Genomic DNA, 17,835 nt, shown 5'->3' on the forward strand with positions numbered 1-17,835 from the left:
GAAATTCAAATGCTGAAAGGTACGCAAATAGCACTCTCCGAATACAAACGTTGAAATGGCGCAAAAAAAACGTGAACGATTTTTAGTTCGAAAGTGGAATTTAATTTTGAGATTTCCTGCGGAATAAAAACTTTACCTATTGATCCAGTTGTCTCAAGTTGGGTTAATTTTATCAGAAAAGTACCAATCTTAATTGTTCTAGAAATTCAAAGTGTGTCTAATTTTTTCTTTGAAATTCGATAGTTGAGATTTTTTCATCACGCCACGCATACAAAAGGTACTTTTTGTTTTAAGACTATGGTCGGAACATTCAGTGCTACTTACATAGTAACCGGCTATCCTTGTTTCACTTTTTACCTTCTCGGAGCTATCTTTTACCGTTTAATCGCCATTTTTTGCGAAGCGCAGTTCCTCTCGTTACCAAGGAATCTTACATTTGAAGCCATTTGTTTTTGGAGTAAATAGAAATTTCAACTTTAATTCATGTTTTATCACGCTGCTTGTTTTCTCTTCAAAATGTAGGGCTATATTATTATTATTATTATTATTATAGATTTAGCAACAGAGTTGCAAGGGGTTTTCCCCTAAGTAAGTCGATTGGAAATGAGTCTACAGTTGTTCCGGGTACAGTCACAGTAGAGTTTCCAGGTACATGAGTTGTCAGGATTGAAATATTGGTCAAAGTAGCGCCACGTCCATTTGAGACAGCGACTCTTAAACCCGTCACTGTTGAAGACGTCAATGATAGGCGGTGCTAGAGAAATTAAGCGTGCAGTTCTGAACCAGAAGTTGTGTTCACATTGTCTTCTCCTTGGCCGAGTCACCTGGAACGAAGCGGACCGACAGCTTCTGGTAGACAATGGTGATATTACATCAGAAAAATCATAATCATAACGACCAGTTAAAATTTTGTTGTAAAGCAGTAAGTCATTAAGCTGAATAAAGAAAGGCAAAGGTAAGATATTAAGAAATTTCAAAGCGTCTTTGTAATTCATGCCTGGTGTTATCCATCGGCATACCTTTCTTTGAAAGCCTTCAATTCGCTTCATTCCTGTAACGTTAAGACCGAATGCACTCGAGCTATAAAGCAGCTTGGGAAGAATCATACTCTTGTAGATGTTCAGCTTACTGAATACCGGCAAGAAAGGTGAGCTACGTTTCACCATTTGGAAAACTCGCATGGCACTATTAATTATAGTAGTAATGTGGAGTGTCCAGTCGAGGTTACTTGTTATGACTAACCCCAAATCTTTATGTACAAGAGCAGGAGGAATAACATTATCATCAAAATAAATACCAGTATAGGAGCCACTGAACAATAAATGAGAGCATTTCTGTAAATTAAAAGGGATTTTGTTCTGGATACTCCAGTCGAAGACAGAGTTCAGATCACTTTGGAATGCTTCAGGGGAGCGGTCGAAACTTATAAACTTTGCGTCATCTGCACAAAGCAAGGAATATGAAAAGGAACACGAGCTCGGAAGGTCGTTAATGAAAACGAGAAAAAGGAGTGCTGATAAAAGTGCTCCTTGTGGTACTCCACTGGATATCAAAATCCCCTTTGAAAGCGAATTCCTAACCTTGACAACTTGAGTGCGGTTAGAAAGATATGACTGTAGCAAAGACAATAACTTTCCTCTAATACCTGTTGAATACAGTTTGCGTAGTAGGATTCCATGGTCTACACGATCGAAGGCCTTTTCAAAATCAGTGTAAATAACGTTTACAGGTTGACCGTTGTTGACAAATTTGTAAACGGTGTCCAGATAAATTATCAATTGTATGGTAGGTGACCTATTTTTCCGAAAACCAAACTGTGCGTCATGAAACCAGCCACTGTAGTGATTATACAAATCAATAAAGATACAACGCTCAAATATTTTTGAACAAATCGGTAACAGTGATACCGGCCGATAATTTTTGACATCTGCCTTGCTACCTTTTTTATATATTGGGATTACATGCGCTAATTTCCACGCTGTAGGATACAAGGAGGTCTGTAGTATTTTCCTGAACAGCTGACAGAGAGATTTTGAGATAGATGAAGATGTGTGCTTATATATGGAGGCCGGCAATGAGTCAGGTCCGCTTGCTTTGTTAACATGTAAGCCATTACAAATCTGCATTACGTTGCTGTCTTCAAAAATAATGTTGTCGACGATTGGCAGTTCGGATTCGAATGACAATGAGCTTGGGTCAAATTCTGTAGAAACCTTATATACAGATGAAAAATAATTGGCGAATAAGTCAGCTTGTTCTGAGTCACCTTGAGCTATTAATGAATTGAAATGAATCTTAGACGGTAAGGCAGATTTGTTGAACGACCTGTAATACTTGAACAAGGAATTTGTGTTACGGTTGTCTGCCAATGAAATCTGGTATTCCAGCTTGTCTCTTGATCCCCATGATGATGGTGATGATGATGATGATGATGATGATGATGACTGGTTTTGCCACTCTTTCTTGAACTCAGTGGTAGAAATATTAGTTAGATGCAGATCATTGCATTGAAATGTTTATTAACGAAGAGTGCTTGTTAGCTGCAGAAAGAATGTTCCAATCACTTTTTCACTGCAGAAACTGATCGAAACTCTTGAAATTGGTTACTAGAGTTATCACATTTGAATCTTACAATTTTCGTGTGAGTAGGTTACGCGGTTCAACTTGCCATGTAATAATTTCATTGACTGATTATGTCTTTGTAGCAGACTGCTCGTAGGGCTTCAAGTGTGGTATCATATTCAAGATCTTTCCATCGGAATTTCAAAAAATAGTTGAAAAATTGGGTCTGATTTCAGATCAAATTTGATTTGAGCCTGAACTCCAATTTGGCTCTAATGCATTTTTTTCGACTTTTGAAGTATTGATTTTGTCAGCTGTTTATCTGATTAGCTCACCCTCCTAACAAAAAAGCAGTGTGTTTAGAAGCAATGAGAAATTTGATAATGAAGTTTTCGTTATTTTTAAAAAACTTCTTCATATAAAGATTGTGAACTTTCTATGCACAGATTGCAGTTCGTTATCCGACTATCCTTGTTTTTAATTAACAGTGAATCATATATAAATCGATTGCATTCCTCCACCTAAACTGAGCTTTTTATTTAAATCCCCAATCAGGATAGTAGCTGTGACATATTAAATCTTCCTAAAACCAACCCATGCGATGTTCCTTTAGTGCACCTGTTTTTACGGCACTGTGCAAAAAGGAAAAACAGCTGCGACTGCCTCCGAATAAACCACTCTGAATCATTAATTAGAAAGACAAGAACAAAAGATTGAATGAAACTAATATAAGCAGCGTTTGTTGTCTTTCTCGCTTTAGCCTAGCTCTTCGACTGGAAAAAGCGAGACGTAAAATAGTGTTGTATAGTTATGACAGTTGCGCAATAAAAATTATTCAAAGCAGCTGAAAAAGCTCTTTGCTGGTTCTAAAGCGTGCTTGAAAATGCATTTTTCGCTGACAATGACAGCGGGAAACAGTTGGTTTTGTAAATTAGAATTTGCTAACCAACATTTGTGCAATCTTGTTTCTAAACCGCATTTTATATCCATTCTTATTTCGTTGTGGTGAGAATCTACATTAGCTACATACATGATGTCACTCAACAATTATACATGAAAACTGAACTAGCTAAGACTTCTAATGAGATCATGCTCTGAAGGAGCGAAGCAATTAATTGATCTATTGAAAAAGTAGCAAGATATGTAGTGTTGTAAGTGGAAGGGTCAATATAAAAAACCAATCAAAAGATTTTATGACTCAAGTGAATCAATACAAAGAACTGTAAGTATTGATTAAGTTTTTGCTCAGACCAAAAATATCTAGATAATTATGACTATTTATGGAGATTTTTTGGTCAGAGCATCTAATTAGTCATTTACTTGATTTCTATATTGAGTTTACTTGAAGTGGAAATTAATTTTTTAACTTGCAAGCTAAATTGTTTAAGAGTCAATGAACGTAGTTCAGACTCTTATATAGGTCGCGATGATGTTTTGTTGGTTTTTTCAGGAAAAGTCGTTAAATTTGTTCAGGCTCAAATTTATTTTTTCGCGGTTTGAGTTTTGATTTTTTCAAATTTCAGTTCATTTTTTGAACGTAAGGCAAATTGACTGATTGATTCTGCTCATAGGAAGGCACAAACATTCATTTTTAAAAACATTCATTTTACCGGAACTATGAATCAAAGTTTGCTAGATTTTGTTGTAATAATTGGTTATTTATAGTTGAAAAAGAAAGCGAAGGAATGACGTTTGTGTCTATTAACTATACTTAACCTTCAACTTGACGTGCAATGAGCTCGAACACTATTAAATTGATTACAGGTTGTTACCGCAAAGACGTTTGATGAGATCGTGAATGATGCCGAACGAGATGTGCTGATTGAGTTCTATGCTCCCTGGTGTGGACACTGCAAGAGTCTGGCGCCCAAGTACGACGAACTGGGAGAGAAATTGACTGGAGAGGACTCAGTGGTGATTGCCAAAATGGACGCCACTGCCAATGATGTCCCGCCTCCATACAATGTCCGGGGGTCAGTTGAAGTTTCAATGAACTGTGGTTCCCATTTTTATTTATTATTGAGCGAAAGATAAATATTCCAAATCATCTACTTTGTAGTACCATGGTAGTAGCACCACTGCATTAAAATGTATTTATATTGAGTGGTGTTTAAGGTTCCCAACCATCTACTGGGCTCCCAAGGGCAAGAAGGACAGTCCGAAGAAGTACGAGGGAGCCAGAGAGGTGAAAGACTTCCTCTCTTTCATTAAGAAAGAGTCTTCGAATAAATTGAAAGACGAGTTGTAAACACAGCAAACAAGGACTACGCGGCAGTTGAGCTTTAACAGCTCTAGTTAAAGCCAAGAACTGATCAAAAGTAGACTTGATTTATCATTAATTCAACTATGGATGGTGACTGATCTTAAATACTCTAATGCTGATTACTGGACAACGATTTACTGTGCGAAAAGTCATTCACTGTATTTAATATGAACACATGTAAATTGTCTAATCTAACTAATAGTGTACTATAAGAGGGCTTCATCCATGATATTTGTTATTGTTTTTGTCGTTGCCGTTGTCTCATTCGACCTCCTTTTCCGTTCATTCAGTTGGTGGCTATTTAAAAGTAAATTATAATATTCGTGTACGAGAGAGTGCGTGAGTTTTGTTGGATTTGTATTCAAATGAAACTTGAACAATTTTATTATCAACGTCGATGGAAAAGGTCGACTTTCAGAGAAGCCTTCCTGTCATAGTTTAATTAGGGCATGGTGCAAAATGAATGTAACCCAACGTCCGATATACCATTCAACTACAGAAAAATGCTTGATTGAATACCATTCAACTACAGAAAAATGAAGCATGAAGTGAACATTCATTTAATTAGGTCGTTTTGTGGCAAAAAGTCACGATTTATTAAAAGAAATAAACGTGTAGTGAGTACTCTTAAATAGGTTTTGGTGATTTGTCCTGTGTTTTTGATAAGTCTTGCAATTCCTGTTTGATAAAAACAGGTATTATGAAAATGTATGGGGTCGGGTTCTAAATGAATTTTTTTGAGACGCCTGGGAAATATATTCACTTTTTTGTACAAAAATTTAGTTTTTTCTTAAATTACTCTACCAATTTTCAAAAAAAAACTGGTACCAATTGGAAATCCGTCCTTTCCCCTGTGTGCCTGCATAATCTCCTTGTCTCTTTTTACCTTACCACACTTTCTACAGCCTTCGAAAAAGTGTGGGGAAAATTTTTGGCTTGATTAAATTTTCTTAAAAACTAACCCACAAATCTATGATTTTGGGTTCAACGCATAGAATAGTTTGTGTGAAGGTCCCATGCATAAACGGCTAAGCACAAATTTTTTACGCGAAAATTTACGGTTCTCAGAATATATAATTTTCCGATGTTTTAACCGTTTTTCCTAAACTTTTCTCGAAAACTACACACCAAAATCTTAGATTGTGCGTTCAATGGAAAGGACGTGTTGTAGGTAGCTGCCTCGTAGAAGCGATTGCGCCCATTTTTATAGAGTAACGAACGTATTGAGGACTCTTATATAGTTCTTGCTGATCAGTTTTTCAGGAAAAAGTTTTTGAAATTTCAAGTTCAATTTTGATTTTTCGCGGCTTGACTTGTGATTTCTTTTCAAGTTCAGTGCATTTCCATTGTCAACAATCGAACAGCAAAAATGTAAACGTCTTGAAAAATGTGATCTACTTCTAATTTAGAAAATGGAAATTAATTATCAGATATCCCAGTTAAGTACAAGTTATGCCTATTGCTCCAGTTTTCTCAAATTGGGTTATTTTAGCAAAAAAGTGTCCAACATAAATTGTTCTACAAATTCAAAGAGCTTCAAGGCCATTCAAAAGCTGAAGATTTTTGAAAAAAAAAAACAAGTCAGCTTTTGTTTCAGTTTCATTGCGTTCATTTCTTTTTTCCAAGTGTTAGTTAGCTGTTTTTTTTTTACAAAAAGTTATGACCCTCGGAAAAGCAAAATTTTCGATTTTTGAACGTTTTCCGGAAATCTTTGACCTTTTTTGAAAACTACCCTCCTAAATCTGAGGTTTTGGTTTCATTGAGTAGAAGGGGTTTTTCACCCAAGTCTTAGAATGTGCGTTCAATGGAAAATACGCGTTGCGGGAAGCTTTCTGGTTTTAGCGGCATTGTCAATTTTTGTACGAGAAAAATAAGAAAAAAGTCATGCTTGTGACTTTTCGACCGTTTTGTCACACTCTTTGATTTTTCTCGGAAACTAGTTTTAATGACTAGCTTTATTTTTGGCTTAAGGAGGGTCGACGAAAGTTTTCCGCCTTAAATGTCGCTCCGATTTTGATTCTCAAAGCTTGCTGAATAATTTTTAAAATGACATTCTCTTCTTTAGTACTCTTATATAGGTCTTGGTGTTTTTTCAGGAAAAAAATCTAAATTTTGTTCACGCTCAGTTTTAATTTTTTGCGGCATGACTTTTGATTTCTTTTCAAGTTCATTTCATTTCTTTTATCAAAAGAAAGGAAGGCAAACTCCTTTATCGAACAGCAAAAGTATAAAGGTCACGAAACACGTCGAAAGTAGAAATTTTTAGTCAGATTTCCCAGCGGAATTAAAGAATAACCTATTGATCTAGTGTTCTCAAATTGGGTTAACTATCAAAAACGCACCTATCATAAGCTTTTTAAAAAGCAAAGAGCTTTCTGGGAGTATTTTTTCTTTCGTAGCTCTTTTCTAACGGTCTGTTGGCTATGCCTTAAGTTTTGCCCTCTATTAAGCCTTGTGTTCGCTGCAAGTTATATTTTCGCTGCAAGTTATATTCGCTGCAAATTTTCGCTGCAAGTTATAAAGAACAAAGATGTTCAGATTGGTGAATTTGCTCAACATACTACATATAATTGATTTAAACCGCATTTCTGAGGAGCAATTGGTGGTTGACTGAGATCTCTACCGCTTAGTCGAACTGAAGGTGATCCGAGGCGCAATTTGATCTGTTCTCGACTGTGATTGAGGCACTTTTTCTCCACAAAAAAAAATAATTAAGAAATGTGTATATTGGCATAATGGCTGAACTCATAGTATGCTATTTCTCTCACTTTTTCTTTAATGGTCCGTCTTCATATTTTAATTTGATCATAAATTTAATATAACATCTGTGTCGGGATAAGGAGTTCCCGTAAACAACTAGGTTCATAGTACTCATCTCTAGTGGTACCTGTTTTCATAGCTAATTTAGTTTTCTTAGCGTTCTTGACCCACTTAGCCTGGAGGTACGAATGCGCCTGGGACGGTAAAAATGCAAGGTTCGAGTGAGCTGATTTTGTCCTGCTTATCTTTTGTCTGCATAGTTGATCTTGGAATCGTTTTTTTTTGCTGAGCGCACTTTTCTCTAGGTTGCGTTTGGTAAGTAATTTACTCCTGGCATTTGTACTTTTACTTACTTTGACTTCGTATTTCTATTTTTTTAGTTTTGCCTGGAAAAACTTTGACATGAATTATTTTGGCCTATTTTTTTATCAGATTGGTTATATAATTTGGGTCTTTATTTAAGGGAAACTCAATTTTTATGTTCCTTGCTTTTTGTTCAGTTAGCTGGATTTTAAGCACTCGGTTTGTTGAAATTGCATTTTTCACTTATTTTTCGGCTTAACTCGTTTTCATTTGTTTACACAAGCAATGCATGTGTTTTAGTATGAACTACTTTTTTTTCCAGCCTAAGTCGCAAATGTTGTTGCAATAAAATGTGTTCATTTTGAAAAGGATCATTTTGATCAATAACTCACTTTTAAGTGCAGCCAATGCTAAGGATTTTAACACAGACTATTTATGGTCTGACTTTTGTAACGAAAGTAACGGAATATTTGGGGTGGTTTTTTTCAGACAAAGTTCGACTTTTTAACTAGCCATTTTGGTGGGATTTTTTAATATCCTGCGAAAAGTATTGTTGTCTTGAGCTTCAATTTGGAAAAATATTTCACCTGTGATCATTTTTTGTAAAGTTATGGGGTTTAATAATTACCAATTGCGATAAGTTATGGGGTATTTATAATTGCGATATATTTCGCGCTATTAACGCGTAAGCGGAGATTTGATCCGTCGTAGAAATCGTTCCAAATTGGTTGAAGGAAGCTGTTTTGCCGCAATTGATTTGTTACTAGAAGCGAATGGCGTGAGGGGTTGATTTTCACAAAAAAAAACTCAAATTAAAAAAATTCTTTTTAATTTTATTACATTTTTTTTCAGGTTATTAGTGCTCCATAGACTGCTGTATAAATTGAGGCATGTTAATTTGTAAATTCTTTTTTTTTCAATTTGACTGGTACTGCTAATGCGTCATAATTGGCGTGCGTCACTAAGGAAATTTTGTAGACTCAAAGTTTTACCCATTCAGTTTTTCCCAGTAGCATTGTCGGTCCCATTTTTGCTTGTGTATGCGACGATAATCTTCGCGTTTGTGTTTATATCGGCTTAGTCTCTTTTTGCGTCTTGTGTGTGCCTTTTAAGTGCCTCTGTGTGTTTCAGGGCAAGGGGACTGTAGAAATTTTCAGATATGTTTGAATAGATAAAAAGGTTTCGGATTGATGTGTTTCTGTATTTTCAAGTATTTTTGTATTTGTCACCGCTTGGTTAACTTTGTTCCGATACTGATTTTGCGTTCTTGTTTTTGTGCATGTTTTTCTTCACTGTTTTCTTTTTTTATTGATAAACCTAGTTTTATCGCAAGTGGTGGGAAGCTCAGCTTCGCCTCTGTGTATAATATCACTTCAGCAATTGAGTTTGCCGGAAAGAGTTTTTGTATTAGTTGATTGAAATACCGGTGGTTTTAAATGCCATCGAACGCAGTGAAGACACTCTTATAATTTTAAATTTTTCTATTGTTTTAAGCGAAACATTGCCTTCTCTAAAAAAGAAAGCTGAAATGCGGCAACAAATGAACGATTTTGGGCTTGGAAGTGGTTTTTGCTCTTATATAGGTCCTGGTGATTGTATTTGTTTGTTTTTATTTTAAGGAAAAAGTCTGTTTGAGTTTTTGTGGATTAATTTTTGATGTCTTTTTAAATTTTGTTCATTTGTGTTGTTGAAAAGAAGGTAAATTCCACTATCGAACAAAAAAAGGTGTAAGGCCAAGAAAAGTATGCTCAACTTCTATTTTCGACTTCTCGACGCACTTGTTTTCTTGTGTGTTTGATTTTTTCAAATTGTCTGTTGGTTTATTTTTTGCGTTTACTTGCTGGATGTATTGAATGTTTCATTAACTTTTCTAAATTGCTTGCTTTTCAATAAATTCAAGAAACTGAGGTTTTCAGTGCAATTGAAACGATTGGTTGTGGGAAGCGCCCCTGCAGGATCAACTAAGCCCATTTTTCTTAAATCAAAGTTTCAGGCAGGGCCATTGAAAAAAAAACATTTTTCGATTCTTTTTTACCCTCTCTCAAAAACTACCCGCTCGAATCTGAGATTTTTTTTTCAAATCCCCTGCATGTTTGGCTACGATCAAATATTTATACAAAAAATTATGGCCCTCGAAAAAGTCAAATGTTTTAAATTTTTTGACTGTTTTTCGAATTTTTCTCAAAAACTACCCTCGCAAATCTGAGTTTTGGATCAATTGAAACAATACGTGAGGAGTGCCCTGCATAATCACTTAAGCCCAATTTTCTACACAAAAATTAGGACCCTAGGAAAAGACAATGATTATTTTTGTAGAGTTTTTTAAAACTATTTTAATTTTCTCGAAAACCACCCTCTGCAATCTGAAACATTCGAATGCGACTTCTCGCTGCTTTGTTTTCTTGCGTGTTTGACTTTTTTCCAATTGTCTGTTGGTTCAATTTTTTGGGTTTACTTGCTGTATGTTTTGAATGTTTCAATAACTTTTCTAAATTGCTTGCTTTTCAATAAATTCAAATACAAAATGAGGTTTTTAGTGCAACTGAAACGGTTGGTTGTGGGAAGCGCCCCTGCATGATCAACTAAGCCCATTTTTCTTAAATCAAAAGTGAGGGCAGGGCCATCGAAAAAAAAATCATTTGGATTTTTGATCATTTTTCGATTCTTTTTGACCCTCTCTCAAAAACTACCCGCTCGAATCTGAGCTTTTTTTTCAAGTCCCCTGCATGTTTGGCTACGATCAAATATTTATACAAAAAGTTATGACACTCGGAGAAGTCAAATGTTTTAAATTTTTTGACTGTTTTTCGAATTTTTTTCAAAAACTACCCTCGCAAATCTGAGTTTTGGGTCAATTGAAACAATACGTGAGGAGTGCCCTGCATAATCACTTAAGCCCAATTTTCTACACAAAAATTAGGACCCTAGGAAAAGACAATGATTATTTTTGTAAAGTTTTTTAAAACTATTTTAATTTTCTCGAAAACCACCCTCTGCAATCTGAAACATTCGAATGCGACTTCTCGCTGCTTTGTTTTCTTGCGTGTTTGACTTTTTTCCAATTGTCTGTTGGTTCAATTTTTTGGGCTTACTTGCTGTATGTATTGAATGTTTCAATAACTTTTCTAAATTGCTTGCTTTTCAATAAATTCAAATACAAAATGAGGTTTTTAGTGCAACTGAAACGGTTGTTTGTGGGAAGCGCCCCTGCATGATCAACTAAGCCCATTTTTCTTAAATCAAAAGTGAGGGCAGGGCCATCGAAAAAAAAATCAGTTGGATTTTTGATCATTTTTCGATTCTTTTTGACCCTCTCTCAAAAACTACCCGCTCGAATCTGAGCTTTTTTCCAAGTCCCCTGCATGTTTGGCTACGATCAAATATTTATACAAAAAGTTATGGCAATCGGAGAAGTCAAATGTTTTAAATTTTTTGACTGTTTTTCGAATTTTTCTCAAAAACTACCCTCGCAAATCTGAGTTTTGGGTCAATTGAAACAATACGTGAGGAGTGCCCTGCATAATCATTTAAACCCAATTTTCTACACAAAATTTAGGACCCTAGGAAAAGACAATGATTATTTTGTAACGTTTTTTGAAACTACTTTAGTTTTCTCGAAAACTACCCTCTGCAATCTGAAATTTTGCGTTAAATCGAAAAGGTTCAATCGAATAATTTAGCTTCGAAATTTTTTCTTGAAAAAACAGCAGCTCCTTAATTGTTTTTAAAAAAGGTGATTTTTGTGAAGATTTTGATATCTCATAAATTTCACCCTTCTTTTTTGTTTAGTAGAGGTTTTGAGCTAAGTTCAGTTTTTGAAATTACCCAATTCATCGCAAAGTTATTAAAACACCTACCTCCAGCTTTAGCTATTTTTAGTTATTTTTTTGAGACATACGAAAACTTTGGTTGTTTTTCATTTCCAACATTTTTCATACTTCTTTTTTTATGTTATTTTTTATTATTGTGCTACATCACAAGTGGTGCGAAGCTCCGCTTCGCCTCTGTGATGAAATTTTCAATCCTAAATTGTTCGCGAAATTTTTCTGTTTTTTTCTGCGTTTCTTAACTCTTTCGCCACTGTGTAATTAATTTGAAATTTCGGGGCTCCTCTGGAACACTTTATTAGAGGTAACGATTACGCCTGGGACAACCAATTTCCTAACCTCGCGTCCGTCTGGAACTTTTTTTCAAACTGAAAATTCCGTTTCAAAATAAATGTCGGCTTATCGTTATCGTTAGGCTGATTATGTTTTGCCAGCTTAGTTTCCGTTATCACAAAAGTTTTTTGAGCTGAAAACAAATTTCAAAAAATTGAAGGTAGTCTCAGAGTATTCCTTTAATTGAAACATTTACTAAATCTGTGTTTTTGTTAATTATTTTTTTTTGCTTAAAAAATCGAGCTGGCCTCAATTGTTTCGGCAAATATTTTTTGTTGGCTTAGTAACCTAACTTTGCATAGTGTAAAAGTAAAATAATTATTCAACCTGTATTTCCGTAGGAGGGAGTGTAAAATTGGATTAAACAATTTTACAGAGTTTTTTTCAGGCTTTAGAAAAAAAGAAGTAAAGCTCTACATATTGTCATTGTTCTTTGTTGCTTGCTTTAAAGTGGATGAAAAGTTAGCAATCAAGTTTTGTGATTTGTTATGTCCTGTTTACAAGGTGAGCAAATTTTTATCCAGAGGCCAGAATTTGAGTCCTGTTGACTTCCACCTTTCAGACTCTTTTCAAGGTGTTTTCTCCAAATTAATTGTAATTAATATAATGCATAGCAGCAATGCCTTATTCTAATGCTCATGTAGTTAGGTTCATATGATTTATTAATGCTTCAATTTATTTGATTTATTGCCTTGAGTTGTCTTGTAGCTGAAAATCAACAGATTGTTTCGAAAATTTCCAACTAATTTTAAATTTTGTTTTTGATTATTTAATCTCTGGTGTCATGCCTTTATGCGCTCGCAATCTCCAGATTAAAAAAAATTCTAGTAATATATTTAAGATATTTGCCACCTGACTAGGCTTTTCCAACTTTTCAAAGATTTTTCTTCAAGATTTGACAAAGATTGCTGGGCCTGGGTACGATATTTATTTAGTCGTAAAAAAGTTTCTGAACGATATAATGATAATGAACAATCATCTAATTTGTAAAAAAAATTTAACTTTAATTATCTGTCTTAATGTCATGCTGTTTCATATCATTCAAAAAGTAAATGCATACAAAGCTAAAAGAAAAGTAAAAAATGAACTTTTTCAATCAAAGGCGCTAAAAAGTATTTAGCTGACTGGTATACCTTTTTTCAGTTTTTTTTTCAATTGAACTAACTAACGATATTATATTAAACATCTAGCACTCATAACTTGCTTTCTCCAGCCTTTAAAAAAGAATGCTTTCAATTATATGCGCTCACTAAAATGGTCAAGATTAAGTTATTGACCGGTATAGTTCCACTGTTGTTTATTGTGCTTTTTATTCATGAAGACTTTCGTTTCTGGAACTATAGTTTGTCTATGATAATTTTCGACCATGGGTATCCTGGTTACGACCCATTCTCAAAGAATACAAAAGCTGGAAATACTGCAAATTTTTTTTGCAAAAATAAAAAGGACAAAATAATGTTTTTGAAAAACTTAAAGGTGGCAGGAACAACTTTATTTGGTGTTCTCTTACAAATAGCGGTCCATTACCACAAATACGAAGTCCCACTAAATTTGCAATCAATTAAAGAAAACAATTTCACAAACTACGGTTTCCTTTTAAATCACACGGGGCTGGATTTTCTGGAAGATTTTAGAAAACTGTTTCCGAAGAGAGAATTTTTGTGGTTATCGTCGGTTCGAAACCCTGAAAACCAAATTGTATCTTGGATTCAGTACACGAAACGAATGAACCTGTACTCACAAAAAAACTTTGAAAAAACTTTAGAAACTACCAAAAGCAGATCTTTGGAAGGATTTACACATGGCGACGGACACATGTCCTATTTTATACTGAGGAGTTGTGCCAAATTTGGAAGAGCTGGATACAAATTTGAAAAATGTGCTCGCGAAGTTATTGAAGAATTCGATTTGATAATACCCGTCGAACGTTTCAACGAAGGTTTAGTTGCCCTTCACAAAATGACGTGCCTACCTTTATCTGACTTTGCATATGTTAAACGTTTACATCACTCGGAAAAATTTCAATTATCAACTGAAAATATCTCAGCTATTTTGAAATTTCACGAGGATGACATATTCTATCACGAGTACGCATCCAAGAAATTTGACGCATTTTTCGAAGAGTTTCAAAAAAAGTACTGCCATTCAGTCAATTGCTCTCAAGAAGTTGAACTACTTTTGATAGAAAATAAAAAACTGGAACACGATTGCGGTTTTCGCGTATCCAATTTTGTCGGAAAAAGACAAACATATACTCTTGATTTTGGTAAAATGAAACATGATTTCAATTTGGCCCTAAAGTGTTTACCGTTTGCAATAGAAAGAAAAAACCTTCACCTCATCAACCGATACAATGAAATCATTCGACAGAACGGAAGCTCCGATTTTGCAAAAACATTTGTTCCTCTGTGGCTGGAAACAATTAAGGAGAATACTTCAGTTTTCTAACTGTCTTGAAAGCTCTTACACCTGTTTTTATACTAGCAATTTGTTCTACACAAGCTAATTTGCATTTCAGTTAGAATTGCTCTTCTTTGTGTAATGTTTTAACGTCTAACAAAGATGTTAGCAGTAAAGCATAAATTTTTCAATAAAAATATTCAAGATTTTTATTCATTAGTAAGAAAACATTCCTCACGCAATATCTTCGCCTCTTTTAGCGCAGTAATTAAATCTATTAGTCTGCCTACATTCCTATTCGAGTTGTTTACGCGTGTCTGGGCAGTTTTATCTCCTAGACATTTAGTTCCTATCTTAGACAAATTCCGCAAAAGTGTCCTAAAATGTCTGTCTAATCAACCCACTAGTTAATTTCAGGATTAATGTTCTTATAAACTTTAGAAGAGGATTGATTCGACAATACTACGAGCCGGGTCAGTTTTTTCCTAAGCAACGCGTATCAGAAAATTGAAGCTTCATTCGAATTGATTAACCAATACAGGGAATCTTCAGAACCCCATAATTGACTATAAAAAGTTATTTATTGCTGGAAAACGAGAAATCGGAAACAAGAGATTGCAGTTTTTGAATACAAACATTTTTCCCGATTTTTCCATTTTTCCTAGGGAGCCAAAAATAGGTTTTTTGGGCTTTTCTCAAAATGGGTAACTTTTTGATCTTTGGTGATAAAAACCTTTCATAATATATTCATAGTGTCTATGATTACAAAAAATTAGCACGGTTTTTAAAAATCAATTTTTTCATTTTTAACTATTTTTTGTGGTCAAAAATCGAAAAATTTGGAAACAAAAAAAACGTTTTTGACAAATTATTTGAGCTTTTCATAGTCAATTTAGTGGGTTTTGATCATTTATTTGTCAAAAGTTATTACGATTTATATCTACTTTTGCGGAAAAAAATGCCCAATGATTCGAAACTAGCCCTAAATAGTTTTTATTAGCAACAGATTAAAAAAACTTAATTCAACACTGGTAGAATAAATTCAATTGACAGAATTTTCACTCGTTTTTCTTGGCACATTTGTTTTCATTTTTATTTGGAGTTGACAAATTTTTCTTATAATGTTACAATTGAACATCTACGAGTGGAAAATTAAGGAAGAAAATAGATCAACTTTTACACCATAGTTGCACAATGGAATAGTCAAATTATTAGACAATTGCGCATTTGCTTCTTCATTTTTTAACTTTTGAAATTAAATTGAAGTGTATGTATTTATCACAACTCAAAAGTTTTATGTAAAAATGCTTTGCTTTACGTGTGTCTGAGCAATTTAACCTTAAAACATTTTTACCCGATCAATACTCCCCTAAGTACAAAGCTTGACAACGCGCTTAGTTCTTTAACAGCTCTTAGTTCTTTAGCTAAAAACTTTCGCAGTTTTCGTAATTGAAGCTGCAAAAAGATCAGTTTTTGTTTGTTCCAAAATTTTTGTTTCAGTTCCAAAATTTCGATGTTTGTTGTTTGTGACCTGATCGTTAAAATTTAGGACTCCAGTATATGGTTTTACAGGTTGCCATTCTAAAATTTTTCAGCTAGTTGTATAAATCAGGAGAACGGAAATTTTAGTATAATGGGTAGATTAAGTCCAAAGTTTTCCTTGGGAAAATCCTGGCCTAATTTTTTAGACAACTTGTAGAATATCTTACAATAAAAAGCATTAAAAAATTTCTGTTTTATTTTTTCACAAAAAATTTAAGTCAATTTTGTTTCTTTTTCAAGAAAAATTCAAAGTGGACTACGTTAATACAAAATTAAAAAATCTGAAAAAGACTTCTCGAGATTTTTTTTCCCCTGAAATCTGAATTTTGACTATAAAAAACTGCTTTTCGTACGATTTTCATAAATGGAACAATTTTTCCATACGCTTCGTCAATGAAACTGTATGATGAGCAATTTTGTCGTATGGAATTGTATGATAAGCATTTTTTGGTTCGAGGAGGTCAACCTTGGTAATATGCTCTGAAATTGTAATTTGTTACTGTTTTGTTTTGCTTTGAAATTTTAATATTCTTTTGTTTAAGTTATCAACAACAATAAAGTTCCCTTTTTAATTTTTGATTTAGGAAGCAATTTCCGAGTAGTTGTACAAACTTTATATGATGACTCATTATTCGTGAAGTAACAAAATGCGAGTGATTTTTTAGTTTTATTTCGAAATTTTAATATTATTTTGCTTAAATTGTCAACAACAATTTAAAGTTCCATTTTTAGTTTTGGATTTACGAGCTTCAAAGTATTTGTATAAACATTAAAAATCACTCATTATTCATTCGAGTGACGCAGTGCGAGTAATCTTTTGCTGTGCTTAGAAATGTTTATCCTCTCAAGCACAATTTTTTTGCTCTCCTCTAAATTCAGTTTGCTGATTGATCACTAATTGATCAACATTCCAAAAAAAAAAAACAAAAAAAACCAAGATTTCTGCCATATTCTCAAAATTTTGAGCCATTACGATCCATAGCTGTTTTTTTTTCGCCTTGTCTTTTTCGTCCGACTATTCTTTTTAGTCCGGATAAAAAGACTCATTGATTCAATTAACTCAAACATTCTATTGATTAATTGAATGAATTCATTTCAGAATGGGCCTTTTTTACAGAAAAATGAAGTGAAAATCATGCCTTCGATAATTTTTAGTAAAGTCAGTTCTAACTTTTTGAGTATAGATAGGGGATTCAGTTTTTAGAATGACAGTGGCAAATATCACTTGCTTCAAAAAATTGCGTGCAGGATGAAAGCATAAAAAACTGAAAAAATACGTTTTTAAGGTTATTTTTTCTTTTCATCAAATGCGCCCTGGGACACGCTAAACTGCAGTCAGAAAATTCACTGAAAGCCTCACAATTTAATTTTTTTTCTATATATATTTTTAACCTCCTTCATGTCAATTAATTGAGCGTTTTCTCCAAATTAAGTGTTCCTTTTCCTGTTATCGAAATTGAATATGAAACTCATCATTGCAAAACTTTCCTTTTCCATGGCAATCAGAGAGGTAAATAACGTTCAAGTCCCTCAAAATGTTTTCAGTGCTTTTATATTTCTTTAAATATTCAATAATGAATACATTTTCTAATTGGAGCCCCAAACTTTTTTTCGGAGGCTTAAGCTGTTGTTGTCTTGTCATTCAAAGACTGCGATATTTACTTAATTGTAAATGTTTTTCTCAACGAACGAATGATGATTATTTGACTTTCCATCATGCTTTTTTCTCATTATTAAAAAGTAAAATGTTGAAAAAATTACAAGAGAAATTAAAAAACAACGTTCTTTAGAAGCTCTGAAAATTGTTTTGTGGCTTTTAGTTAATTTTTGTCAATTTCTTCTTTC

General features: G+C 33.9%; 2 protein-coding genes across 4 annotated transcripts in view; one reads left to right on the plus strand and one right to left on the minus strand.

Moving 5' to 3' along the window:
- LOC134843554 (protein disulfide-isomerase A3-like) overlaps window positions 1–5,213 on the plus strand; it is a 494,465-nt gene extending 489,252 nt beyond the window's left edge. For all 3 annotated transcript variants that reach the window (XM_063859671.1, XM_063859673.1, XM_063859670.1), the window contains 2 exons: window positions 4,327–4,535; window positions 4,678–5,213. In XM_063859671.1, coding sequence (XP_063715741.1) covers window positions 4,327–4,535; window positions 4,678–4,810 — 342 coding nt within the window. In that variant the 3' untranslated portion in view covers window positions 4,811–5,213. The remainder of the gene's footprint in view (window positions 1–4,326; window positions 4,536–4,677) is intronic.
- Window positions 1–17,835, minus strand: part of LOC134843552 (cilia- and flagella-associated protein 65-like) — a 340,046-nt gene that overhangs the window by 61,708 nt on the left and 260,503 nt on the right. The window lies entirely within an intron of this gene.

This window comes from Symsagittifera roscoffensis, chromosome 4 (assembly GCF_963678635.1).
Source record: "Symsagittifera roscoffensis chromosome 4, txSymRosc1.1, whole genome shotgun sequence".
In the NCBI taxonomy this organism is placed as follows: Eukaryota; Metazoa; Xenacoelomorpha; order Acoela; family Convolutidae; genus Symsagittifera; species Symsagittifera roscoffensis.